At 46.5% G+C, this 26,014-nt stretch overlaps 2 protein-coding genes and 1 pseudogene across 3 annotated transcripts; 2 read left to right on the plus strand and 1 right to left on the minus strand.

Moving 5' to 3' along the window:
• Positions 1-4,643: 4,643 nt before the first annotated feature.
• MRPL46 (mitochondrial ribosomal protein L46) lies at positions 4,644-13,267 on the minus strand. Of its 2 annotated transcripts, none has more exons than XM_010962930.3 (4): positions 13,012-13,265; positions 11,738-11,927; positions 10,815-10,988; positions 4,644-5,034 (listed from the first exon to the last, which is right to left on the minus strand). In XM_010962930.3, the coding sequence occupies exons 1-4, from the start codon at positions 13,237-13,239 to the stop codon at positions 4,784-4,786; spliced, it is 843 nt and encodes a 280-aa protein (XP_010961232.1). In that variant the 5' UTR covers positions 13,240-13,265; the 3' UTR covers positions 4,644-4,783. The 2 variants fall into 2 exon arrangements, with proteins under 2 accessions (XP_010961232.1, XP_045378510.1); XM_045522554.2 differs by lacking the exon at positions 4,644-5,034 and adding an exon at positions 5,041-5,334 and having other exon boundaries at positions 13,012-13,267.
• On the plus strand, positions 9,053-10,302 carry LOC141575198 (tudor domain-containing protein 3 pseudogene; annotated as a pseudogene).
• A 120-nt stretch (positions 13,268-13,387) lies between the features above and the next one.
• Positions 13,388-23,201, plus strand: MRPS11 (mitochondrial ribosomal protein S11). The gene is made up of 6 exons (XM_010962931.3): positions 13,388-13,689; positions 13,817-13,939; positions 19,257-19,355; positions 20,539-20,668; positions 21,977-22,042; positions 22,789-23,201. The coding sequence occupies exons 1-6, from the start codon at positions 13,625-13,627 to the stop codon at positions 22,894-22,896; spliced, it is 591 nt and encodes a 196-aa protein (XP_010961233.1). The 5' UTR covers positions 13,388-13,624; the 3' UTR covers positions 22,897-23,201.
• Positions 23,202-26,014: the final 2,813 nt, after the last annotated feature.

Raw genomic sequence — 26,014 nt, forward strand, 5'->3', positions numbered from 1 at the left:
TGCGGTGCCTGTGCACAGGAGCCCATCCCACCCAGCCTGAAGCCCCACCTTCCCCCTCCGCCTCCAGTCGGCTGCTGCTTCTGGGGGTATCCCCCCCTTCTCTGCCCTGCTACCCCAAGGCTTCTTGACCTGGACCAAACCCCTAGCCCCAGGGTGTTCTCAACTTTATCTACTAGTCCTGTCATCCTCAAAGACCCCTGCTCTCAATGGTCCTCATCGAACAGTTTTAGGGCTGCTTTCTGCCTCTGGGGTCTTCCCCCACCTCAATCCTTCTTCAGCCATGAAGCAGCTACTTGAGGCCTGGGTGAGTGACGTTCCCGTGATCAGCGGTGTGCCTGTACTCCCCAGTCTTTACAGAGTATCCCTATTCTGGATACTTCTGGAGGCAAGGACAAGAGCCGTTTCCTCCTTCACTTCCTGTGGTCTGAAGCCCTGACATTCCAAGGCAGGCAGGAGGTGAGTGACAACCTGAAGTGACTGGCTATTAACCAGGCTTCCAGGAAATAAAGCAGAGAGGGGCGGTGGACCGAGGCTGTCCTGAGATTTCAGGCAAACAGGCTTTAACTTGCTGTGTGTGCTTGCAGCTTAGGGATCTGTGAGCTCTCAATAATTGGGTTGCTGACCCTTCAGCCACGCTCCTTTTCCCCCTGCTGGGGTAATAGAATGGGTCAGCGAGTCCATTCTGTTTTTAGTGCCCCCTAATTCTGTGCCTAACAGTGGCTCTGGATTTCCTGGCCTAGGAAGGGAAACACGCCCAACCAGATGGATGTGGTTGGGACTGACCTGCCATCCATCCATTTTGAGACTGCCTGATGGAATCCATTAATGTCCAAATTACCCATGTCCCTTTCCAAATAGGTCAGAAATGCTTGGCTGTCACATGTATAACCTGGAAAAAGGTGAGAACGGGAGTTGTAAAAGCTAAAGATGATACAGCTGAATTCCGGAGAATTTTGGAGCTTAAATATGTTGGAAGGAGGGTAACATTTACTAAGTGTTTATAACAAGCCATGCATGGTGCTAACTACTTTCACATAAATTATCACATTACCTGTGAAATAGTATCATCTTCGTCTTACCAACGACAAAGACGAAGTTAAGAAAGGTTAAGAACTAGCTTTGTATGCAGATCTGAGTTCAAATTACTAGTGAGTAACCCTAAGCAAGTTAACTAAACCTCTTTGAGTCTATTTTCTCATCTATAAGAATAGCAGTGCTCGCTCTGCTGATTTAAATAGAAATATAGGGGTAGGGATGGGCTCCAGCCCAGCTCCTGGCACTCAGGGGTCTCTCCGCTGTTGTAAATAGTAACAGTAGTTGTAATCAGCCTAAGGTCATAAAACAAATTCAAACCCAGGTTTTCTGATTCCCAAGTTCAGTGTTCATGAGAAAAGACGTTGATTCACTTAAATATTTTTTGACTATGGTTATGAGGCTGCTCTGTCCCAGGGTTTGGAAGTTCAGTTATGCATAGGAGCCAGCCAACAACTCATTGTCCTACAAAGTGCCAAGGTGTAAATTCAAGATGCAGAAATGGCCCAGCAGGAGGTGACTCTTGATGACACATTACCAAGAAAACAGGTTTATAAAAGTGGTGATATTTTCTCCATAACACCAGCAAAGGGGAGAAACAGAAATGACTGAAAATCATTGGGGAAGAAATGATCAGATGGGGGCTAAAATTCTGCAGGAGACTTCTACTGAGCTGGGACACACACACACACACAGAGCAGCATTTCTCTTAGGTACACAAACACACCTCAAATTGTAACTCCCAACACCCACATCACGCACTGTACTCTTTCATCCTCCCACTGTTTTCTTTAAAGACAGAAAACATCATCTTTTACTTTGTTCCTTGGCAATCTTCCACCCAAGGATATACTAGAAACATTTTTTGGTCTTGTCTGGCAGCCAATGGAAGATTCAGGCTGGCACTCAGCATACACGGTCACTTCTGCTATAATGCCGAAAACACTTGGATTCTGCAAAATCACACTCTGAAAACAGGGCTTCTGAGGAGTAGGGGCTGGGGCGGATCACTAATCATCTATAGAATTCTGTAGCCAGGGCACTAACAAAACAGAACCTAGTCCCACAAGGATGCTAATGCAGTTAAGCCCCTGCTGGCATGTGCCCTGATCCCTAGCAACCTTAAATCCTGGGGTTTCATTCTTCCTCCTGAGATGTTGGTTCTCTGAGGTGTCGGTCCTAACAGAGACCAGTTTCACCAAAATCAAAAATGTAGTCCAGGATGGGCCCCCTCTTCATCAATTTTGTAAAACAAAGTGGGGTGGGGTGGAGCTAGGGGATCTCCCTTCCACTCGGTTTCCCCAGACAGCCTAACCCAGTTAAAAGGCTGGTGGGTAGTCTTGAAGCTACTAAACTAGCCACTACTTGCAATAAAGGAAAGCACTTCTATATAATTTTCAGCTTTTCTTAGGGTATTCCATCCTGTTTCTGGTCACTTCAAAATATTAATGTCTGGGGAAAAAATCTCACAGGAACTAACCTAATTTCAGGTTATCCAGACACCATTTCTCTACTTACCAATTTTACATATGCCATTTCCCTTTAAAGAAACAACTGTAACAAAACAGACCATCTTATGAATGGTCATTAAAATTCTGGTACCAACTCAAGTGTGGGTTTTTTTTTTCTTATATCAAGCAACTCTCAGGCCCAGCTAGGTGTCCTACAATTCATCTCAGTTCTGACACTGTCTACCTGAAGAAAGCATCAGATCCCACGAGTTAAGGACTCCATCCTACAAGACTCCCCTTCGCCCCTCTTCAGGTGTCAGTTGCAAGTCCAAGTGGTCACTTGTGCTTCTGACCAACTGGCTATAAACTGGAGATTCCAAGGACCTCATCTTGGGTGCAGTTAATTTGCTAAAGCAGCTCACAGAACCCAGAGAAACATTTTACTTATTAGATCACTGGTTTATCACTGAGGATATAACTCAGAAACAGGCAGATGGAAGAGCGCACAGGGCAAGGGATGGGGAAAGGGCTCAGGGCTTCCATGCCCTCTCCCAGGACACCACTCTCCCCAGAGCTCCATGTGTCCACTAGCCCCGATGCTCTCCAAACCCCTTCCTTTTGGGTTTTATGGAGGCTTCATTACATAGGCATGACTACATCACCAGCCACTGGTGATAGAACTCAATCTCTAGCCCCTCCCCGGAGGTCAGGGGGTGGGACTAAAAGTTCCAGTTGTCTAATCACATGGTTGGCTCCCCTGGCAACTAGCCTCCATCCTTAGATTACCAAGAGGCTTTCCAAGTCACCTTATCAACATAACAAAAGACATCCTTATGCTCTCATCACAGGAAATTCAAAGGGTTTTAGGAGCGCTGTGCCGGGAATGGAGAGGAGGACCAAATATATATTCCTTCTTGTACATCATGGAATCAGTCATGAGAATAGTCACCACCTCACCCTGGTGATTCCTTCCCTTCCAGGTTAGAGGTCCCTGAGGTGAACATGCAGTGAGTTCACACACACAACTCACTCCGAGACCCAGGAAGGGAAATGCGTGCCTGGTCCCACGGCTGCCCTCACCCTCTCCCACTGCCTGGGCTTCACTGCAGAGGTGTCACTGCTGCCCATGAAATCCGCAAGCCTTAGCTGGGGCATCATCCCTCTGGAACAAGTGGAAAGCAGGCATGCAGGAGGCAGGGGAAGGATGGACTATCATGACCAGGCACCTCAACTTCAATCACCAAGAGCAACTTTCCCAACGCTGTGTAAGAACACGAGGCTACACGTGACGCAGAAACCCCATTTCACAAGCTTACATCATACAAGCCGGTCCGTTTCATCCAAAAGGCTTTCTGAGAGGAAACCAGAAGTTTGATAGGACCCAGGACTGCAGCCTTGCTACTGGAACCACTATTCTGAGCAGAAAGACACATGCTGAGACCTTCCTTCTCTTCCTCTCATTTAGCAAATGCTCACTGAGTGCCCTCCATGCGCCAGGAACGGGGACAAATGGTGACCCAAGCAACACAGTGTGAGAGGTCAAGAGCCTCGACCCAAAGGCAAGAGGTCAGGTTCTCCTCCTGTACCATCAGTCACCTACAGTAAGACTCTCAGCCAATCACATCTGGCCATGACCCTCAGTTCCCCAACCACTGTCTGTAAAATGGAGACACAGGCTGACCTCACATACTTCACATGACTGTTTCAAAACACATAAGCCGTGATTAAATTGTTTAAATATAAAATGCTTTAAAGAAAAAAAGAAAGAAGGCATGAAAATAGGAAGGAGGGGAGGGAAGGAGTGAGGAAGGGGAAGGGAAGGAAGCAAAGTAAAGCAAGGAAAAAAGAAGGAATCATTTCCTAGGCTAGACTGATACACTTTTACATCAAGTAAAAAGAAATACAAAACAAAATGACTAAGAAACTACATAGCACTGGGTTTTGTTTCATGAGCCTTGAAGCTTTCACAGAACTCAAGGCTTTTGATTCATTTCCTTCTGTGCTTTCTTCATGGGCCCAGGAAGCCAGCTGATTCACTACAAAGTAATGCAACACAACTCAGTTACCAGCCTGGGAGAAAAGGAAGGGCACCCTAAAAGGCGGCTCTCTCTTCACAGGGAGAAGCCAGCAGTCCTCAAAGGACAAATCAGCCGAGACCCACACGATAATAAACTCGTTTATTTCTCAGAGTTTAGTTTGCCACTTGACATTCTCTGCAAAGATGAGGCAACCCCACGACATCCGTTCTTCAGGCCAAACCGCAGACCCGTCCGAGCACTGACCACAGGCAGCTCAGTCCATCAGAGGTCCAAGAGAAACCTCTTAACCTGGGCCAGGTATTTTGGTTTCAAATAGTCATCCAGCTCCTCCTTACTGACCCATACATGATGGCCCTTCTTCCCGGCCTGGGAAAAGTCTCCAGTTAGTAGTAGTGCTTTAAAGAAGAATATTTTGGCCCCAAGCCTGCTCTCTGTCCGCACTGCCTGGGGGAACTTGAACTTGTAGTGGCCACAGGGTGCATTTCCCAGGAACTTGGCTTCCATGTTGTTTTCTGAGGGAGGAGGGGAAACAGAATCGGAAGATGAGGACACACCCACCTGTTTACTCTGGTGCCCAAAATCATCGGGGTCTCTGTGAGAGTCACTTCCGGCCTGAAGTAAAAAGCAATCCCTGGGAGTGAGAGCTCGGGTCACTCCTGAAGACCCTTGTCTCCTCTCAATCCAAAGGCTCCCGATTCAGAGTCCACTCCTCGTGCCAAGCTACTGCTCTCAGGCTGAGGCCAGCAATGCAGCTCAAACACCACCACCGGGGAGTCAGAGCCCCGAGCTTCTAGACTCAGCCGGGTCACTAGCTGTTGACAAAGGATCAAGACACTCGGTATCTGTAAAGCAAGGTTCGTCAGCCTTTTAAAGGGAGTGTCTCATGGAAAGCATAAAAAGGACCCGATTTGACTGCTGCAGGGTGAAAACCAAAGTTAAAAGGCAAAGACAGATGGACAGATGATATCTGCAATCTACAACAAAGGGTTAGTAACCCCAACCCAGCTTTTCAAAGGATGAGGAAATGACGAATGAATTACTAAATGGCACTGGGATGATGGACTAGCTAACAGGAAAAAATAAAGCTCACTCCCCACATCAAAACTGATACCATACAGATCAAGGATTTAACAGAAATGTAAAATTTTCATAAACGGTTTGTACATTCTGGGTGATGGTTTAATGGATGTTTAACAGTTTCTGAGTTTTCCTGTATTTTAAATTTTTTCATTAAAAAAGAAACCATAAGAGTACTATTTTAAAATGTGGGATACTTTCTGTATCATTTATGAGAGGGGGAAGTCCTAACCAAGACACAAAATTCAGAAATCCAAAAAGAAAAAACATTTATTCACATAAAAACTAAAATCTTTCTGCAAGGAAAAATGAAGCATAAAAATGTCACAGACCCAAAAAAACACAAACAAGGAAAAATATTTTCAACACATTCAACAAAGGAATAATATCTTAAGGTATAAGTAGTACTTAGAAATCAATGAGGAAAAAAACCAACAACTCTAAAAGAAAAATGAATCAAAATATGAATAAGAAGTTTACATGAAAATAAGTATCAATGACCTATAAGCTCATTAAAAGATGCTCAATCTCATTAACAATCCAAGAAATATAAATTAAAACACAAACAATACATCATTATTACTGAAGCTCCAAAACTGAGCTATACACTGCTCGTCAAGGATAAGAGAAAACTGGGTTCTCTCACACACACTGTGAGGATGTAATCAGTATAACTGCTATGCTTGGCAAGAGGTATCAATTTTAATTACATACACCCTTTGATCTAGCTACTCTGCTTCTAGAATTTCATCTTTCTGGGTATATTTATTTGCCCATGTGAGCACAGCGGAGTATACACAGATGTTCACTGTAGTTTTATTTGTAAAAGCAACAGACTGGTTAAAGTGCAGTACACACATATATGAAATGGTACACTGGCATTAAAAGTATAAGATATGTTTTCACTTGCTGATAAAGAACTATGTTTAAAAGCTGTATATAAGAGAAAGGAAGGCATGTAACTGTGTGTGTGTGTGTGTGTGTGTGTACACATGCTCCCACTATGAAAAGAAAGAAACATAAAAAACCTATGTGCCTGCAAATTCTAAATGGATACACAAAAAACTATTCATGGTGGCTGCCTCTGAGATGGGAAAATTACTTATTATTTCCTATAGTACTACATTTACTAGACACTGTTAGATATTTTTTCACAATATACAAGGAATTGCTCTTCTCAATATTAAAAACACCACCACCATGATCAGCATGAGATGAGGAATTCATGTATGACATGAGTTCTCCTATAATACAGAATGTCAGCAGTGGGGATCTGTAGGTTGTGGAATTATCTTGACATGCTTCTTTATACTTTTCTGAACTTTCCACTTAATTAAGTGAATACATACTGCTTTTCTATATCTGGAAAAAGTGGATTAAATGTAATCAAATTTTTTAAAAAATTTCATTACAAACACAAGCCAAGAATCTAAACGGGTGGTTCACAGAAGAGATACAAACAGCCATAGGAAATACGAACATATGAAAAGATGATCAATCTCACCAGCAATCAAGAAACTGCTAATCCAAAAGAGATCATTTTTTTACTGACTGGACAGGCAAAAATTTTAAAAAGAGACTATTTCACACGTTGGGAGGTCGAGACAAACAGGCACTCTTATACACCATTCCTGAAAACGTCAAATGTTGTGCACGTTCTGCAGGACACTTGGGCAGTATCTATCAAATACTGAAATGCGTCATCCTTGACCACTACTTCCACGTCGAGGAGTTCCATCTTGCAGACACACTTGGGAAGTGTGCCAGCGGGGAGGAAAGGAACATTTGACTTTTTTATGTATGTACTTTTATATTGCTTAAGCTTTCCTTTACCGTTTTAATTATTTTATATTATTTGCCACTCTAATGAATTTGAAATAAATCAACATATTTCATTTTACGTGCACCTATAAAATACTGATGTATCCCTTCACACTTATTTATGACAATGGGAATGTTAAAAGGAAAAAAGTGTGGTGCTAAGGGGAGCCCCTTCCACGTGGCGCACGACAGGCGGGGCGGAGCATCTAGATACAATAACCCCACAAGAAACCCAGCTGCCAACTCCAGTGTGATGGTTGAAAAACTGAGAGCGCAGCACAAGCTCCTCCCATTCCATCTGTCTCCTTACCTCTCCTGCAGGCCACAAGGCCCCTCTCCGGAAAGGATCAAGACAGCACACCCGGCTGCTGACATTTCATTGGCAGGTACTTACGCTGGTGGCAGGGCCAGTTAAGTGGCTGTGCGCTTACACCACCGAATCATTTACTCAGTACGCACTCAGCAAGTACCTACTATGTGCCAGGTACTTTGCTAGACACTAACTATATTTTCAAGGGAGTCAGAATTCTGGCTGGGGAGAGACCATGTGGTACTAATTATACAGCAATAGAATAAATGAAGAACGTCTTCTCCGCTGAACGTAATCTCCCAGGAAGCACAGGCAGTGCCCTGTTCATCACTGTGACCCCACTGCCTGGGGAGTGTCCAGCAAACAGTGGGCACAGAGTAAATGTCTGCTGCATCAACTGAGTAAGGGCACACACAAGTGCTAGGAAGCCTAGAGGGAGGAGTAGCTCCCTCTACCTACAAGGCTCCACCACAGAAGACAGAATGTACGAGCTGCATTTTAAAAACTGAGCAGTCAGACTAGAGAGGAATAAAGCCTTCCAGGCAGGGACCAGCAGGCCCCAAAACAGAGACACATGAAAAACCACATTATTCAGGGAATACAAAAGGTTTGCTAGGTTAGAACTTAGAATATACGTTAATGAGAGGCAAGATGGAAGACTGATGAGCTTGAGAACAGAGCAAAAAGGATCTGTAGACCACGCTCGAAAGTCTGCTTTTATGGGACACCCTTTAAGAATTCTAGGCAGAGAAGTGACAAGGGAATTGTGTTTTAGAAGGCTCATCCTGGGGCACTGAAGATACGACACGAAAGCAAGGGGGAACTTATTTGGCATCTACTTCAATGGTCCAGTGTAGTGGTTCTCAACCACTGTGACTTCACTGCCCCGGTAACATCTGGCAATGCCAAGAGATATTTTTGGTTATCACACTAGGAGGAGTGGGGATGGGTTAGTGCTACCGGCATCCAGTAGGCAGAGATCAGAGATGTTGCTAAACGTCTTACAATGCACAGAAGCCCCCACAAAGAATCATCTCGCCCCAAATTTCAACAGTGCTAAAGCTGAGAAACCCTGGTCTAGTGAGAAGTGAAAAGGGTCACAGTTAAAGCCACAGGAATCAACAAGGGACTACTGAGAACAAACCATGTTGGATTCACAGACTTATGGATGCTAGAAAGAGGTCAGGGATAACTCTGAGGTTTCTAGTTAGGTAAATGGGTAAAGGGTGGTGTCAGTAAGCAAGGCTGCAAGGACAAAAAGAGAAGTAGCTGAGAGAATGGTAGAAACAGCAACTCTGAATGTACTAAATATAAAAATCTCCATGGGGGAGAGGGAGCACGCAGGGATGGTGCCTGCCAGCCTCTGTCCATGAAGGGTATTCCAGTAGGCCCCTAGATGTGTGCTGAATTGGAGGCCTGCCCCCCCAGGCCAATGCTTTATGTTAAGTAAACAAGCCTTTTTCACAGAAAGTCTGGGTGCTTTTCAATTGGCTGCCTCTGTACTGGGCCTTCAGGGGCAGAATCTCAATCATAGCTGTCAGGGACAATACAGACTGTTAAAAACCAAGCAAAATGGGGCAAAAGAGAATAACCAACCAAGATATCTTCCTCAAAATGGTATCAGATGACCAAGAAATGAAAAATCTCATTTTCAAAGGAACACCCAAAATTCAAAGTCAATCTTAGAACTAGGCAGCGGATTACCTAGACACAGAGGTTCTGAAAGACTGAGCACTTCTCCAAGATCTGAAGTACAGGCTGCAGAGATGGAATGTGACAGACCACATTCGAGATGTGACAGAACTGAAGCTACTCCACATCCTCTAAGTTCCCAGCACAATGATGCTGCTTTAAAAAAAGAGGGGTAGCTCTATGTAAAGCAGATCAGGAAAAGGTCCATACTCTGCAGAGGTGAAAGAAAATCCACTCCCCTCAAGAATCCATAAATTATAATAACCAAAAATGTGGGAAAAGAGAAGACCAAACAGCAAATCCTGATCATTTTTATGACAGGAACCACAACAATAAATAATGACGCTTTCAGTGCTGTAAAACCTGAAACACATCTCAACATAAGTACTAATTATCAGAATCTTGTTGGAACTAACAGTTTCACTGGTGCTCCAAATGGAGAGACAAACATGCCACTGAAGGGAAGGCCAATAGGACCTATTAAGCCAGACCCATCATAGCTACACCCTATTGATGATAGAACAGTTTACAGCACTGCACCCAAAAGAAGATCTCGGTCAATTAAACCAGAAACATTACTGGAATCACTTATTTCTATGGAGAATGCAAAACTGTGGAAACCTGGAGGAAAATGTTTTGCACTTTATTGGAAGACACAAGTTTTACCAAGCAGAAGCTGCAACTCCATTCTTCAAGTATGACAGCAGTGTATGGAAACTGAAGTGCTACTAAGCAACATTCGGCCCATCCAAATAGAGGCAGCGAGGAAGACCACATCTAAAACCAAACTCCTGACCTCTGCAGAGGAGGTGATGGCCACCCAGGATGATGCACTCAGCCAACCCAACAGTTCTACCAACCTCCCCAGGCTCAGAACTAATAATGAGAAGAGTCTTTGTGAAGAAAGCAGTGGTGACTGAAATATCCTGGTCAACACCTGTTGCCAGACCTCCTACTTTCCCAACAGAATAAAATGCAGCCATGGTGGATATTATCATTTGGAGAATGAAAAAGCAGATTTTAGGGGAAAAAGAATTCAACCCACACAAAGAATGGGAAAAAATGTGCAGTTAAATAAAGCAAAGAACTTTTATAAGTGAAAGAGAGAATTCTTCCTTCTGCCATCAATAAAACCAATGCACTGTTATAAAATAAATAAATAAATAAATAATTTAAAAGAAATAAAATAGAAATAAAATTTTAAAGTCTCAGTGATAGAAAGACTCTCACTTGATCTAAGATTATCTTCCTAGCTGAAATTTTTATAAATACCCAAGTTTCCATTAACCTTCCCACCTTCGATCCTTAAAGTCATGCCCACAGTCAGCCTGCATATCCTCTGGCTGAGTCCACAGTGTGTTTTGTGGTGCTTAAGGGAGGCAAAGAACTCACCTGAGAGGTTCGCCAGGCTTCGCTCAGCTGTTTGTCGCAGGGTCTCCCCAGGCTGCCACTCTGCCTGTGGCAGCATCCACAGATCCTGGTCTCCAAGCTTCTCTTTTATCAACAGAATAAGGTTCCTGTCCAGTTTGCGGTGCAATGAGGTTTGGTCATTCTTTTCATCGGCTTCTGCAAAGAAAACAGGGGGTCAGAGGAGATAAGAACTCTATGATCTGCCAGAACCAAGAAGATTAGAGTTTTACAGTTCTCCTTTAAGGTAGAGCCACAACCTTGGCCCTCAAAGAGCTATTAAACAAATTACAACCCTGACCCGTCACTCAAACTCTGGCCCTCTCTCAAGATACTCTCCCAATCTTGAGGAAACTAAAATGTACGGAAGAAACCAGAAGCTGAACTCCTCCTTTGAAGAGCAAACTATAAGTACTCTGAACCTTTGGAAAAGCAATATCCAAACACTATTTCTTTGGTTTGGACACTCTTACTGACTTAACCAGTCCCTACTTTCTCTGTTCTTTGGTCTTCATCATGAAACAAAGATAAGAGAACTCATTCCCCTGCTTTAGGATATATTTCAGCTAAAACACAGGAAACTAATGGGAAAGGCTTAATTCCTGCACTCTTAGTCCCAAACTAGGAGTTAAACTCAGATAATACCCATGATTTTTAACTGAGACAGAAAAGGCTATCCCAAAACCCTTACCTCCCAGTCAAAAATAATAGACTTTTTAAAAAGTAAACTAGGGTAGATGTGAGGAACAGGGAAAATAATTCATTTTTCTTTTACCTGAAAGAAGTCTTGTCATCTGAAATCATTTGTAACTTAATACACAAAGCAGGGGTGAAGCAAATGTCCTCTGTTTGGGAACCATACCACCCACCTTTTCCATACCTCTAACTGGCCTGAATATACCACAAACCTGTTATTCGAGCCCCAGGTTTGAACTGTAGGAATTTCTGCTCCCACATGTCTTCCAAATCCTGAGCCAGCAATATATTTCGCTCATCTTCTTCTTCTTCATAAAGGTCACTTTTCCTCTTTTCCAGTTGCTGGGCTTCATCCAAAGCTCGAAGCTCATGATCTGAATACAGACTTCTCTCTATCTCGAACTGAGAAAATTAAAAGGGCAAAAATCTACCCCAAACTGGGAAAATTAAAAGGATCAAAAAACAGGCAGACTAAAACAGAGCTACAGCACACTTGACAGACTCAGACTGTTTACCACCCAACATAACCAGACACATAATCAAAACACCACAGTGAAAACAGAGAAAGGATAAAGGTCACCTGCACTTTGGGCCTAAGTTATATTTGCTAAAATGTCTAATTGTGACTGGAGGTCAGGGCTACTACAAAGAACAGGAGACTAGGACAGGCATTGCCTACCCAGTTACCACCCTCTAGTCATGTAAGTCTTTGATCAGAATCTCACTCATCATGGACTTTCCTGCCTCAGGAAGTTTACAGATGCTGATCCTTCTTCCTAGGGTGTTTTAACTCATGCTTTACTGGGAGATTACTACTCACCCTTTGGAACTCAATTTAAATATCATTTTCTTAAGAAAGATATTTCTTGACACCTCCCATAAAATCAAATTAAGTGTCTCTGTTAAACACTCTTTCTGTACCCTGTGTTTTCCTTTACAACGCTAACCAGAGACTGCAGTTCCACATAGGATTACTTGGTTATTGACTGACACCTCCTCCACTAGCCTGAAGTGCTCTGAGAACCAGAGCTATGTCTGTCTTACTCACCACTGCATCTCTAACAGTTAACATAAGGTCTGTATCAAACAGCTGCTAAATGATTATCTGTAAAGTAATTAATAAAATATTTACAGAGTAAATTAAAGTAAAAAGCACGTAAGTGAGGTTTATATCTCTCAGTAGCCAAGACAAAAACATCACAAGTTCTGGGAAAACATAGTATCTTGTAATCACTCTCTATGGGGATTTAACCCCCTCAGAGCCATTACACTTGTTTTTGCCCATGTTTCTTCATTTGCCCCTCATACAAATAAACTTTAGTACTTACTCTTGCATGTAAGTATACTGAAGTTCATAGAACTAAAGTGACTTTCCCAAGGTCATACAGATTAATCGGTGCCTGAGTCAGTCTCAAACTCAGGCCAGCGTGCCTCTACTGCTTCCCCAACTGTGGCCTTGAAGCCACGGCCCGCACCTCAGTCTCACCTGCTGCAGCAGAGCCGCCATCTCTTCCTGCAAGGGGGTCAGCGGCTTCGAGACGAGAGGTGGCCGCTGCAGGCACAACGCGCCCATCAGGCGCCATGGAGACCCGCTGCTCGAGGGCGCGGCAGCAAGGGCCAGGCTGCGAGAACCCAGGCTACGGGGCCAGGGGCCCTCGAAACGCCGCCAGCCTCTCGCCACCCCTAACACAGTCCGCTTTATGGGCGCTGCCATCTTACAACTTTCCCACAAGGTACCGCGCTCCCAACGGGGTTTTGGGCCAATCCCTTGTTCCCACAAGGCAGCGCGGGAGCGGCCAGAAGGGAAGAGCTCGGTTCCCCAGAACTACTAGAACGAACCATTCCAATTTGGAGGGGTGGGCGAAGATCTCATATTAAAAAATTAGGAAAAGTGGGGGATTCCCAGTTGCACTCGTAACGATAGTTATTATGGAGCGTATAAATGGGAATACAAATCTTTAATGTACCTTATGAAGAGGAATCAGGTGACTTTTCCTCTGCACACACCCCCCACTAGCGCTCGTGGTGCTGGCGCCGCTGCAACTCCACCAAGCTCCGCGGTCGCCGCGGCCGGGGCCTGACTGGGGTCAACTCAAGTCATGCAGGTTGTAAGAAACGCGGGATCTCAGCTCTTGAGGTCATGGGCTTGGCCACCGACTGCCAGGTAAGAATGATTACCCTCTCCGAACCCAGAGCCACCCCCGGGAATGTGCTCCTGCCCATGTCGCACGAGCCATCTAAACGCCAGTGGTAGTTAGGCCTGGACCTCACCGAGCTTTCCTTCTCCGCAGGGTCGTGGCAACAGTGCCGGCCCCCACCATCCACACGGGCGCCCAGCAGCTGCAAGACGCGGCGGCCAAGCAGGAAGTTGAGGCGAAAGCGGAGGCTCCGGCTCCGAGTCGCAGCAGCTTCAGGTGAGGGTCGCTTAGGTACAGCCCTCAGGAGACTAGCACCACCTTCCAGAGTCAGAACCGTGAATTCCCAACTCTGTCACTTGCCATCCGTGGGACCTTATGCAGATTAATCTCTGAGCGTCAGCTTTTTCGTCTAAAAATGGAACTAATGCCGATAGAGGTTGTGAGGATCAAATGAGAAGAGCTTTGGCACAAGGTGTACGCTCATGAACTTTGTTTCCCTCTGAGACGGGGAATCACAGACTAATGGCCTTCTTGGGCCTCGGACACAAAATTGCTCGGTGAGGAAGTGGGGAGAGGCGGTGTTTACACTAGGATATAGATTGTTGTGCACTTTCTAGAGTTGGTCCAAGGTCAAGGGTGGTTTTTGTCCTCAGTCCCAGGACTGGCATCTTGCTTTCCACCAGTACCACCGCCTCTATGTGCTAGTTGTCCTTCACATGCGTTTAACAAACATTTACTGAGAACCGGCTTGGTGCCAGGCACCATGCTGGGTACTGGGGATACAAATACAGGGGATGATTTCTCCCCACAAGTAGTTCACAGTCTACCAGGGAAGACAAACATGCATAATCTGATCAATGGTGTGCTGGAGGTAAGAGATGGATACTTTGAAGTGTGAAAGAAAGAGTGTCTCACTCCTGAGGAAGCCAGGCAGGAGTGCTGGAGAGATCTGAAGCTTAGAACTGAACTGAAGGGGAGTTCAGCTGGACAAGATAAAAGATTGTTTTAGGCAAAGCTATCGGTAAAGGCGTGTGGTATGACAGAACATGGTGTATTCAAGTGTATGTGAGAGGTGGCAGATGAGGCCAGCAGAGCAGGAAGAAATCAGAAAGACGAGGGTCTTTTCTGGAACACTGGGGCTTTTACTCTGCCTCCACTATAGGCAGTGGGGAGCTGCTGAAGGAATTTAAGCCAAGATTCTGTTGTAGTCATTCAGTGACCAAACACACAAAAATCCCTGCCCCCATGGAACTTAAACTTGAGTGGATAGGGGACAGTAAACAGAAAACAAGTGAAACAGATACGACAGATTGTAGAGGTGTGCCTAGTGTTTGTGAGCAGCAGCAGGAAGGTGGATGTGGAGTGAGGGGTAAAGATAGGAGAAGGGGGCAGAGCGAGCAGCAGGTACACAGAGCTCCATCCTGTTGGCCATGTGGACCATCGCTAGGACTTCAGCTTATTCGCTCAGTGAGATGGGAAGCCACTGGAGAATTCTGAATAGAGGGTTAACACGATCATGCTTACATTTGAAAGAGTCCCTTTGGCAGCTGTGTGGATATTGAACTGTAGGAAAGCAAAGATGGAAGCTGAGAGAAGTCTCCTAAGCAGTTAGAAGACTAGTGAAATAACGTAGACAAGAAATGATGGTGGCTTGGACCAGAGTGACAGCTGTAGAGCTGGTCAGACTAATATACTTAGAAAGTGGAACGAACAGGATTTGTTAGCATAAGATGGGAGAAAAGGACAGGAGTGAAGAAAACACTCTAAAATTTTTGGCCTAAACAACTGGAAAGACAGAGTTGTCACTAAGACTACAGGAGTTTTGATTTGGGTCGTTAAGTTTGAGACGCTTAATTAACATCCAAGTGGAAATACAGTATTGTTTATTAGAAATGGAGTTCAGGGGACAGATTTGGGCTAAAGATATACTTTTGGGAGACTTACCACATAGACGATGTTTAAAACCATAAGATACAAGGTCATCAAGAGAGCAAGTGTAGATGAAAAGAAGAGGTCCAAAGACTGAACCCTGGAGCCCTGTGGCATTTAGAGATTTGGGAGATGAGGAAGAATCAGCAAAAGAGAAAGAATGACCCTCCAGAAAAGTAGTAAGAAAACCTGGAAAGATTTTTCTTTTTTTTAATGATTCAAGATCAGAGAGATCAGCTATATCGAACGCTGCTGATATGATAGATCCATAGACTGATGACAGAATTGGTCCTTGGATTAAACATTGTAAGTTGGTTGGTGACCTTGACTAGAGCATTTCTGGTGGAGTGTTAGGGGCTAAAGTCTGAATGGAGTGGATCCAAGGAGAATAGAAGACAGGAAGAAATAGCAAGTATGGTCAGTTCTTTAAGGGGTTTCTGCTGTAAGGGGGAATAGAGAAATGGGTATGAGCTCGAGGAGGCTTTGAAATCAAGAGGTTTTTTTTTTCCGTTTGTCTTTACTTTGGGAAAATGACAGCATGTTTTGCTGATGGGAAAGATGCAGTAGAGAGGAGAAAGGATGATGATGCCAGAGCAGAAACATTGCCGGAGTGCTGTCCTTGAGAGGCTAACGCACAAATGGAGCATCATAGCAGGAGAGGAGGCAGAGACTGTGGACACAGATGTTTGGTAGTGGGAGCTGGAAGAAATTCTGATTGCTTCTATTTCTCTGTGAAGGTCATCAGCTGGCAGTGAGGAAGCAGGAAGGAGTTGGCGGTTTGAGGAGACAAAAGAAGGTATAAAACAGTCATCTAGGACAGTGGAAGGATAATTGAACTGGGGATGTGCTGTATGATTGCCAGGCAGTGCTGAGGGCCCACTTGATGTTAGAAGTCATTAAAATAAAGCAGTGGTTCTCAACCTGGGGCAGTTTTGTGTCGAAGGGGATTTTTAGCAATGTCTGGAGACATTTTTGGTTATCACAAGTTGAGGGACAGTATCTAGTTAAGTAGAGGCCAGCATGCTGCTGAACACCCCATAATGTGCAGGACAGCCCCCCTCCCCCAATAAAGAATTATCTTACCCAAAATGTCAATAGTACTGAGGTTGAGAAACCATGGTACAGAGAGAGAACAGTCGGCACTACTGTGTATTTTTCTCTAGCCAACTGTGCAGGTCCATGCACAGGCTCAGAGCGGCTGGGGAGGGGATTTAACCAGGGTTAGGGGCTTGCCAAGACAACACAATGAAGTAAGAGGGGTCAGAGAATTAAAGGTATATGCAAGGGAGTGATTATAATGATTGTCCGTGGAATTCACTCAATGTCAGGAGAGGAGTGAAAGTGTGAGGGGTGTGAGGGCAAGTGAAAGGGTGGTAGGATCAGTGCGACTGAAGGGTTCCTGGAGGGAGGATAGGAAAGGAAGCCAGTGGGTGTGCCGACGGGTGGTGGCCAAAGTGTGATGCTTGCAACCAGGGTAATGATGGGGTTGCAGGAATGGTCGTGACAGGGACTAGCTGTGACCACCGGAGTAAGTAGCCAGGGTAGGATAGAAAACACAGGAGTACTGGAGAAAAGGAGGTCAAAAAACGGAAGCCACGCAGTTGGAAGGATCTTACTGAAATCATACGTATAATCATGACAGGAGTAGTGAGCAGGAAGCTGTCATCTTTGCATTTTTCTATATTATTTGCATTTTTTAAAAATCATCTCTAGCTGCAATTAGAAAATGGGCTGAAGAGCATGAAGTAGAGCCTTCTCTAGTGAGAGCAGAACTACAGCTTACCCACCCCAGATTCCAAAAGCTGCCACATTCATGTCAGGGTCAATGTGCGTTGGCTTTGCCCAGGGATCAGCAAATTCTCATGCCTGGAGTGCTAACAGCAGAAGTCAGCCCCCAGACCCTCAGCCAGAGAGAACAGCGGGCTGTTTTCAGGCCTCTCAGCCATTTGGAAGAGATGCCATGTGTGCAGACCTGGTGTGTGGATGGGTATGAAGGGGCAGCAGACCAGCACCCAAAAACTTTGTCTTTCCTTTTTCTGGGCTGCCTCAGGATGAACCACTTGTTCGTTTGTACACTGGACCTGGGAGGCTTAAAAGCTTGATCTTACCTGTACCTTCAACTAAATGATTCAAGCTCTAAATCCTTCCTAGCTCAAAAACTTTGCTCTACATAAAAGGCATCATGCTGGTATGTTCAGACTTTAGAAGGCTTAAGCTTTTGACCCCCAAGATAATAGAGGAAGTTATCGATGGGGAAATGATGATGTTTTAAATGTTAATGTCATCTCAGAGCCTCGAACACTTTCCGTCTCTGCCTGCAGGCTGAGAAGCTGGCAACCTGATGGGATGCTAAATCATCTCTAAGATCAGGCCAAGCAGGGAAGAATACACTTGTAACTTTGAATGCCACTCTGTTATTGTTTTGTTTTTAAAAATACCTCTAGGAAAGCGGGTCAGGCTTGGGGGAGGACAGTGCTCAGAGAAATAGCGTATTCTCTAAACCAGAATCCGCTGTAGTTCAGGTGGCCTGAGGGAGTACATACTCGGACATGATCTGTGCACGTGGGCAGGGCGCAGCAGCGGGTTTCCTCAAGCCTGGAGTGCTGAACAACATTTGTGTGCGTGAATAAAAGAAAGCACAGGTGGTGAGGAGAGCTCTGAACCTAGGCAAGTCCCCTCAGCCCACGGCCTGGCTTCCCTTGCTAACCTTGTTCCCCTGTTTGTCCTCAGTTTCTCCACCTGCAAGTGAAGAGTTCTGACCTGGAGATAGCCAGAGAACAGATCTGACTGAGATAGAGACAGATCTTGAACTCAACACGATGCCTTGGCCATGTGCTGAACCCTGCATTCACCTCGGCTATTTCAAAATGGATACTTCCCGGGTCCCATCCAGAAGTCCTCAGTGGAGCTTAAACATCAGAATCACTTGATTCTGCTGTTCAGCCCCGGGGGGACAGCCACTGGTCCGGGGGTTGGCAAGCTGAGCCCTGTCCCCATCTGGCCAGTTGCCCATGTTTTCTAAATAGAGCTTTATTGGGACATAGTGACACCCATTAACTCACCGTTGTCTGTGGCTGTTTTCGCACCACAGTGGCAAAGTTGAGTAGTTGTGACTTCATGGTCAGCAAAGCCTAAGCTATTTACCATCTGGACCTTTACAGAGAGAGTTTGCTGACCTCTATTCCAGGCAGTAATGGGTTTTCTTTTTTTACAATTATATTATTGTAAGTATTATTGAGATTATTTTGTCTTTTTTTTGATTAAGTAGAGAGTCAAGATATCTGTGGTTGTTGAAACAAGAAATAGAGGGTTGCCTTTATTTAATTGCAGGAAGAGTAGCCTATAGTAGACTGAAAATAGTGATCTGATGATATTAGAAGGGACAGGGAAGATGGGGAGTGTGGGTTAAATCCTCTTCGCTCCTAGCAGAAAGTCACTAGCTGTGTCTAGAGTCAACAACTCGAGAAACGGCCACTGAAGCACAGTGCTCACAGACGGGCCACAGCCCTGGAAGGACCAGGGGCAGCGACTGTAGGAGCAGGTCGGGTGGAGGGCTACCGTTTGTTATTATGAGTTCATCTGTACTGTTTGATTTTTTTAAAAAAACATGTAATTTTTTTTTTAATCAGGATAATTTTACCTAAAATGTTTTTTCTAATTGCAGCATTTACCCTCCAGTTCCAGGACAGGAGAGCTCTCTGAGGTGGGCAGGAAAGAAATTTGAGGAAATCCCAATTGCACACATTAAAGCATCCTACAACAAGTAAGCGGGGACGGGGGCAGGTCTCAATGAGCTTCTTTCCCATTCGCGGGGAGGACGCGTCAGGTTGGCCCCGGGCACTCTGGGGCGGAAGTCAGGGTGCCGCGTTCTGCATGATGGTGCTGATGCTGGGGTTCCCCCCAGGCTCCCTCCTGGTTTGGGGAAACCCACCTCTCTCTCTATAAAGTTTATCCAGATTTCATGAAAATGTGAAGTAGGTTGGGCATATTGTACTGATAAGATTTCTTTGTTCTCCTTGGAATTGTATTTCCTGGTTCTGCTCAGAAGTTGGAGAGAGTGTATTTTAGGGCCGGGGTCCCTCCATGAAAGTATTTGTTAGGTGTTAGTACTGGGGATAGGTGATTACTAGATAAGCAAGATTATTGAAGAATATGGTTTATTAACAAACTAAGCAAACCTCCAAATAAAGGTCGCTTTAAAGTACTCACCTTGGGCGACTGCAGCAACCTCTGCCTCGCAGGGCTGAGCGTGGGTGGAAGGTTAGCATTGCCCATTTTCAGATGGGTGCGGGGAGACTTCCTGACTGTGTGTTGGCGACAAGCCTTGCTGACATCTTTGCAGGCCACCCCTAGCTTGTAGATTATGGAGCTATGTTAGCTCAGGCTACTGTAACAGAATACCACAAACTGGGTGGCTTAAACAAAACACATTTGTTTCCCACAATCCTGGAGACCAGAAGTCAGAGGTCAGTGTGCCAACATGGTCAGGTTCTAGTGAGAGCTCTTCCTGGTTGCAGGCGGCTGGCTTTTCATTTTGTCCTCATGTAGTGGAAGAGGCAGGGGAACTCCCTGGGGTCCCTTTTAAAAGGCACTGATCCCCCTCATAAGGGTTCCACCCTCCTGACCTAATCACCTGCCAAAGGCCCCACCTCCAGATACCATCACATCAGGAGTTAGAATTGCAACATGGGTTTGCGGGGGACACAAACATTCCGTCCATAACAGAGCTCTCTTTAGAGTATATGACTTGTCAGTTTTTGATGCAGTTTAGAGGTTGATCCTGACCTTTCCCGACACCTCTTGCGGTGGTTCAAAAACACTCATCTGATAAACTCTTCGCAAAAGCATCTGTCTTCTTTACTACTTGGACTTTTGTGGGCGTAGGTTAGTGCTCTCTTACTTCCCTGAACAGTCATTATATTCTGAATGCCTCCCTCCTCTCCCAGCACACAGATCCAGGTAGTGTCTGCCACGCACCAGCCCCTTGCCTGCACTTCCTGCGGCACAGAGGGGTTTCGGAATGCCAAGAAGGGGACGGGCATCGCAGCGCAAACAGCGGGCATAGCTGCCGCGGCGGTGAGTGTGTGTGCTTTCCCCGGGCTCCCTCTCTGGTGGGCTCCGCCTTCTGCATGGCTGGTCACCGCAAGGAAAATCATCCTTGAAGTAGTCATTCAGAGCCAAGAATAATTACCAGCTCTTGTTGGATACCCTAACTTTGGGGCTGCTTTGAAGAGGTCTGTGTGAAAAGGCTTCCCTTGTCTCTCTCTCTCTCTTAGCTTCAGTAGAAGTGAAGCACTTGGTTCATTCTAGAAGAGGCAAGAGTCAGGTGCTGAAGCCCTTACCAAGCCTCCTCAATTTAAAGACCAGTGGGGTGGGGTCGGGGTTGGCGGTAGTTGCCTGTCTGGAGAAGATGTGGTGTGGTGAAGACTCTCATGCAAGTAAGTTTGAGCATGAGCTGTTGCAGACATTGCTAGAAGCCATTGGCAGTATGCTGCAGTTAGTATATTTACTGTGCGCCTACTACATGCCAGACACTTTACATTTATTACCTTGAGTCCTCAGAAGACCCTCACATTACCCACGTTCTTAAGTCAGTGGATTTCAGAGCGCGACTTGCTCAGAGCCATGCAGCCAGTTCACTTCCCTGGGATGACCCCACCTGGTCTGGGACCAGAGCCTGGGCACTGTGTGCTGCAGCGCAGGCCTCACCAAGGTTCACACTCCGCCAAACCAGGAGTGTTTCCTGAAAGAAAACCTTGACCTTCAAACAAAGCTCAGTGCCCAAAAGTACTTATAGCTGTGTACTAATGATCATCAAAACGCACTAAATGGCCATCAATGGACACTTTATATATATATATATGTAAAAGAAATATGCCAGTGTTAACAGTGGCTTCTGCATTGAGTGTGTTGAGGTACATAGAGTGACTTCTGTGTATTTTCTAGACTTTCTGTAATAAACTGCCTTTGTAATCAAGAAAGAAAAATTTAACTATAAAGATTTAGAAGATAAAATAACCATTTTTAAGTGGGTATTGAGGCTTAGCCTTGGAGTCCAGGGCCCCTTACATTCTGAAATTCTGCATTTACCCACCTGAGAGAAACCTGAGCGATATTTAGAAGTCTCCATTAGGTGGCAGTGCTGTCCTGGGCTAAAAGGGATCACAGCTGACTTCAAATCTGTGACTTGACAAGTTCGGTGCTGTCCTGCACCGCAGTCATCTGTCCTTTGCTTCCTTCCCTGTCTTCTGCCTGTTTACATGTGTGGGTGCCTGTTCCCTGGGGCTCGTAACCCTGTTGCTCCAGGTGGCAGTTCTCCCTCCCTCCCTCTCTCTCTCTCTCTGTGACTCTCTTGAGCACTAACCACTTGCTACTTCTCTCCAGAAAGCTACAGGGAAGGGCGTGACCCATGTCCGCGTTGTGGTGAAAGGCCTGGGGCCAGGGCGCTTGGTAAGTGACCTTGGTTTTCCCCAGCCCAGTCAGTGAGAGAAGTGGGGGTGAGAGCAGAGCAGGGAGAGTGGACCCTGCCGTGGATTTCCCTGACAGCTTGAAGTTTCTTTCAGTTGCTCTTCTAATCTGCTAAGCTTCTCGAAGCAAGCCCTGATCACTTAGTCTCAATTAATCAGACACTTACTGAGTGCCTGCTGTATGCCAGGCATCATGAATAGAAAGGTGGTCCCTGGGGGACTGTCACAAATGTGTCCCTCAGTACAGACTAGTGAGTGCAGTGGTAAAGCTCGTGCCCAGGGTGCTGGGAGCCCATGGGGTGTGATAAAGAACGCTTCCGCAAAGAGGTGACATCTCTACTGATATTTCAGGAATGACAAGGGATTAGCCAGGAGTGGTGTGGGGTTGCAGGGGGTAGGGGGGGCCACAGTCCAGGCAGAGGAATCTACAGAAGCCTAATGCTTAAGATGTGTTGAGGTTTACGGTAGCCGTTGTTCTTAGATTGTAAAGCACACGGTGGGCCGTGGCAGGTGCGACCAGGGAAGTGGGAAGCATTGAGGACCTGGTTAAGGGCTTGGTTGGCAGACCTCTGTGAGAGAAGAGGCTGGGATTGCAGGTGTCAAAGCCAGTGAGCCTCCCCACTCTCTTCCCTGCCGCACCCCACCCTGTCCCTCTCCAAACCTGTGTGGACACGCGGGGTCATCGTTTCTGGGACCGTGCCATTCGACTCTTCCTTCTGCTCCTCCCAGTCTGCCATCAAGGGACTGACCATGGGGGGCCTGGAGGTGATCTCAATCACAGACAACACCCCCATCCCGCACAACGGCTGCCGCCCTAGGAAGGCTCGGAGGCTGTGACGGGCAGGAAGCCTGCACCTGAATCTGACCTCAAGTCCCTCCTCCAGCCTGGAGCTCATAGAAAGCACACTGTCAGAGCTCTCTCCGGAGGAGGGCTTGGTGGAGGTCCCTCAGGCACTGAGGGAGAGCTCTGCCCCCTTACCTGATGGCCTTTGTTGTTCTTCCAACTAGAGACCAGTGTGCCCAGTAGTGAGGCCATGCCTCTCTTGGACATGAGGGGAGCTACAGGGGTGGCTGTGGCCCAGACTCCAACCAGTAAACGCTGCCTCTGCTCTGTGAAAATAAAAATATCTCTACCGTCTGTAGTAATTTGTTAGGTTTTTTGCTTCCAGAATTGCAAACAGTTACCCCCACTTCCTCCTGAAAGTGAGATTGTGAATTGAGGGGTGCCCCTGGATGGAAGGATTGAGTTGTAAATGTGAGCTGCTTTGTACCAGATACCTGCCTCGGGTTATTGCTACGAGTGCCTCTGTGGGTCAAAGCCAGTAGCACAGGACTGGCTACAGAGGGAGGCCGCTCCTCTCCTCCCCTCCCCTGCTCTCCCCTTCCCTCCCCAGGCAAAAAGACAAATAGAATTTCTTTCCTTTCAGTGTAGATGCAGTGTTTTCCCTTCTTTCAGCCAAGATCATCACCTGACACCAAGCTGTACCGTCACCACTAAAATAAACCTATTTAACACTAGAGTACCTGGATGCTGGCAGAATATCCCTTGGCATTTAGGAGAAACAATTTTCCAGCCATCTGCCTGCAACCTGGCTCTGACATGGCCATAAATTTTTTTTTTTTCCTAAAAAGCATATATACCCTCCCCCGGGTGCCTTTATTCCTTCTCTCTAGTCATTCTTCTCCTACCCTGGGAAGACGCATTGCTTTTTAAATCTAAGTATTATCAGTCCAAAGTGATGGCGCGGCCACTGCCAAAGCAGGAACGGTCCATCCGACCAACGTGAGCAGACGCGGACTACCGCACAAACACAGGCTGAGCACTGGGGGAACAGGTGTGGCGCCGTCATTCCTGTCCCGGAGCTCACAGGCATGTGGCTGAATTAGTCAGAAAGAGGTTCCATACGAGGCATGAATCTTATCGGTGTTTGAGTGAAAGAATGATCCCCTCAGTTCATCCCATCAAGGGATCAACCGATGTCTTCAGGATTAGAAACTGGCAAAGCAGCATGGCCACAGGCTGAGGGGTAAGAGATCATCAGGTTACTGGGTCTGGCTCAGTTGGCATGTGGGTCAGGGGTTTAGACCAGATAGGAAGACAAATGGAGGTAAAAGCTTACCAAAGCGTTGAGAGAAAAGGAAGGAGGAAAAAACCTGTGGTCACACTAAGAACTAGGTTCGACAGATGTGATGGAGAAAGGGAGGTGAGCATGTCAAAGGCTGCAGTCAGAAAGAACTTGAGAGTTAAAGAGATGTTAGAGCTAGCTCATTTACCGGCAATGAAGTTGGGTACATAGGCATCAAAAAGAGAGTGAGAATAGTCACTGAGGTGGACAAGAAACTATGAGAGGTGGACAAAGAAAGTTGTCAGCCTCTATGCTGAAGCGCCATAGTGGGCATCAGGGCCGGGGATAGAGAAGTCTGAGAGTGAGAGTCCGCAAGCAGCACGGAGCAGCCAGAGCGCAGGAAGGAGTACAGGGGCTTAGAAGAGGTGGGTAACATGCACGAACAGAAGACAAGGACAGTTGGGAGGAGATGGCAGAATGATGTCCCAGAAGGGAGGAGGCGTTGGCAACACGCTGATTCCCATCCCGGGCCACTGTGGGTGAGATGTGCAGAGTTGGGAGGAACGGGGAGAATGATGGTAATGAACTGAGCCCTAGGGACTGCAGAGGAAAGGGCAGGCTGATGAGAGTCCTGGAGAACACAGGCTGCAGGCTGGGGCAGGGGTGCCTGGTGTGGTGACAGTGGAGATGCTAAGAGGATGTGGGGACAGAAGAGGCCGGGGAGTGCCTGGAGGGGGTGAGGACAGAGCGCCACCATGGCCATGTCTGGATTGGAACCTGTGTCCAGTGTCTGCTCTGCCTCTAACCTGCTTTTATAAAGGATACTGAAGGTTAGAACCAATGGGAAGATGCTCAGTCTTACTAGTAATCAAGGAAATGCTAATTAAAACATTTAATGCGCATGACCATCATTCCCCAAGTGGTGCTAATCCAAGCCACAATGGTGACAAGATCTCCCAGGAAAAAAGTAGAGAACAGGGAAAATCAGACCCGGTGTTCTATCCTGCGAGAAGGACGAGGCTGCAAGGAGGCAGGGATGGAGCAATCAGGGAGACAGCAGGTGCGGCATCTCAGAAGCCAAAGGGCTGAGCACTTCAGGAGGGAGGGGACAGCCAAGGTGCAGACTGCGGCTGAGAGGCCAGGTAGGAGCTCAAGCAAGGTGAGGACTGGGCAACGCCCGTGGATTCGGCAGTATGGAGGTCATGATTCACCAAAGGGGAAGAGGGGGGAAGATTCCACGGAGGACGCCAAGTCTTCTGGTAGAAGCTGTGTCATGGCCATGGGGCATGTGTGAGGAGATGGCGGCCATGAGTTGGGGTGTGCAGGAACCCTGGACCTGAGGGAGAGGGGAGGGGAGAGGCTTGGAGCTGGGGGGAAGCAGACCTCAGTGTGGCAGTGGCAGAAGGCAGGGCTCAGAGGGAGACAGCGGTGTGGGGCCCCCTGTGACAGGCGCCTGGTCTAAGTCGGGAACAGCAGTGTCTGACTCCAGCCACTAGGGCACCGACAACAAAAACAAAGTCCCTGCAATCAGTAGGCAGGGAAACTTTTTTCCCCCAATATTCCATAAATTGTTCTGAAATAAAAGTGCTCTCCCTCTCTGAGCTCTTACTGGGGTGGGAGGTGCAGATATAAATAGCCAGAGCCTCGTCAGAGGGAGATCTGGCCACATCGGTGAACACCTAAGATGGACAGACCTTGGGCTTCCCAACTCCCTCCTAGGAATTTACCAGACGGAGCAGTGCTGTCCCTGCTCGGGGACTCCTCGCTCTACGTCAGTGCCCTGTAGCCACACTGCCAGCCCAGCAGCCGGTAGCCCCACGGGACTCTTGAGCACCTGCGACGTGGCTTGCTTGACAGAGGAGCTGAGAGTTCAGTTTTATTTAATTTCA

The sequence above is a fragment of the Camelus bactrianus genome, chromosome 27 (assembly GCF_048773025.1).
Source record: "Camelus bactrianus isolate YW-2024 breed Bactrian camel chromosome 27, ASM4877302v1, whole genome shotgun sequence".
Lineage (NCBI taxonomy): Eukaryota > Metazoa > Chordata > Mammalia > Artiodactyla > Camelidae > Camelus > Camelus bactrianus.

Bases quoted from the DNA above. Each gene is read 5' to 3' on its own strand.
- MRPL46 (XM_010962930.3), bottom strand. From the start codon at position 13,239: ATGGCAGCGCCCATAAAGCGGACTGTGTTAGGGGTGGCGAGAGGCTGG. The intron at 11,928-13,011 runs GTGAGACTGAGG...TAATTTTCTCAG, and splicing joins TGGCGGCTCTGCTGCAGCAG to TTCGAGATAGAGAGAAGTCT. The intron at 10,989-11,737 runs GTTTGTGGTATA...TTTTCTTTGCAG, and splicing joins ACCTGGGGCTCGAATAACAG to AAGCCGATGAAAAGAATGAC.
- MRPS11 (XM_010962931.3), top strand. From the start codon at position 13,625: ATGCAGGTTGTAAGAAACGCGGGATCTCAGCTCTTGAGGTCATGGGCT. The intron at 13,940-19,256 runs GTGAGGGTCGCT...TTCTAATTGCAG, and splicing joins CCGAGTCGCAGCAGCTTCAG to CATTTACCCTCCAGTTCCAG. The intron at 22,043-22,788 runs GTAAGTGACCTT...TGCTCCTCCCAG, and splicing joins GCCTGGGGCCAGGGCGCTTG to TCTGCCATCAAGGGACTGAC.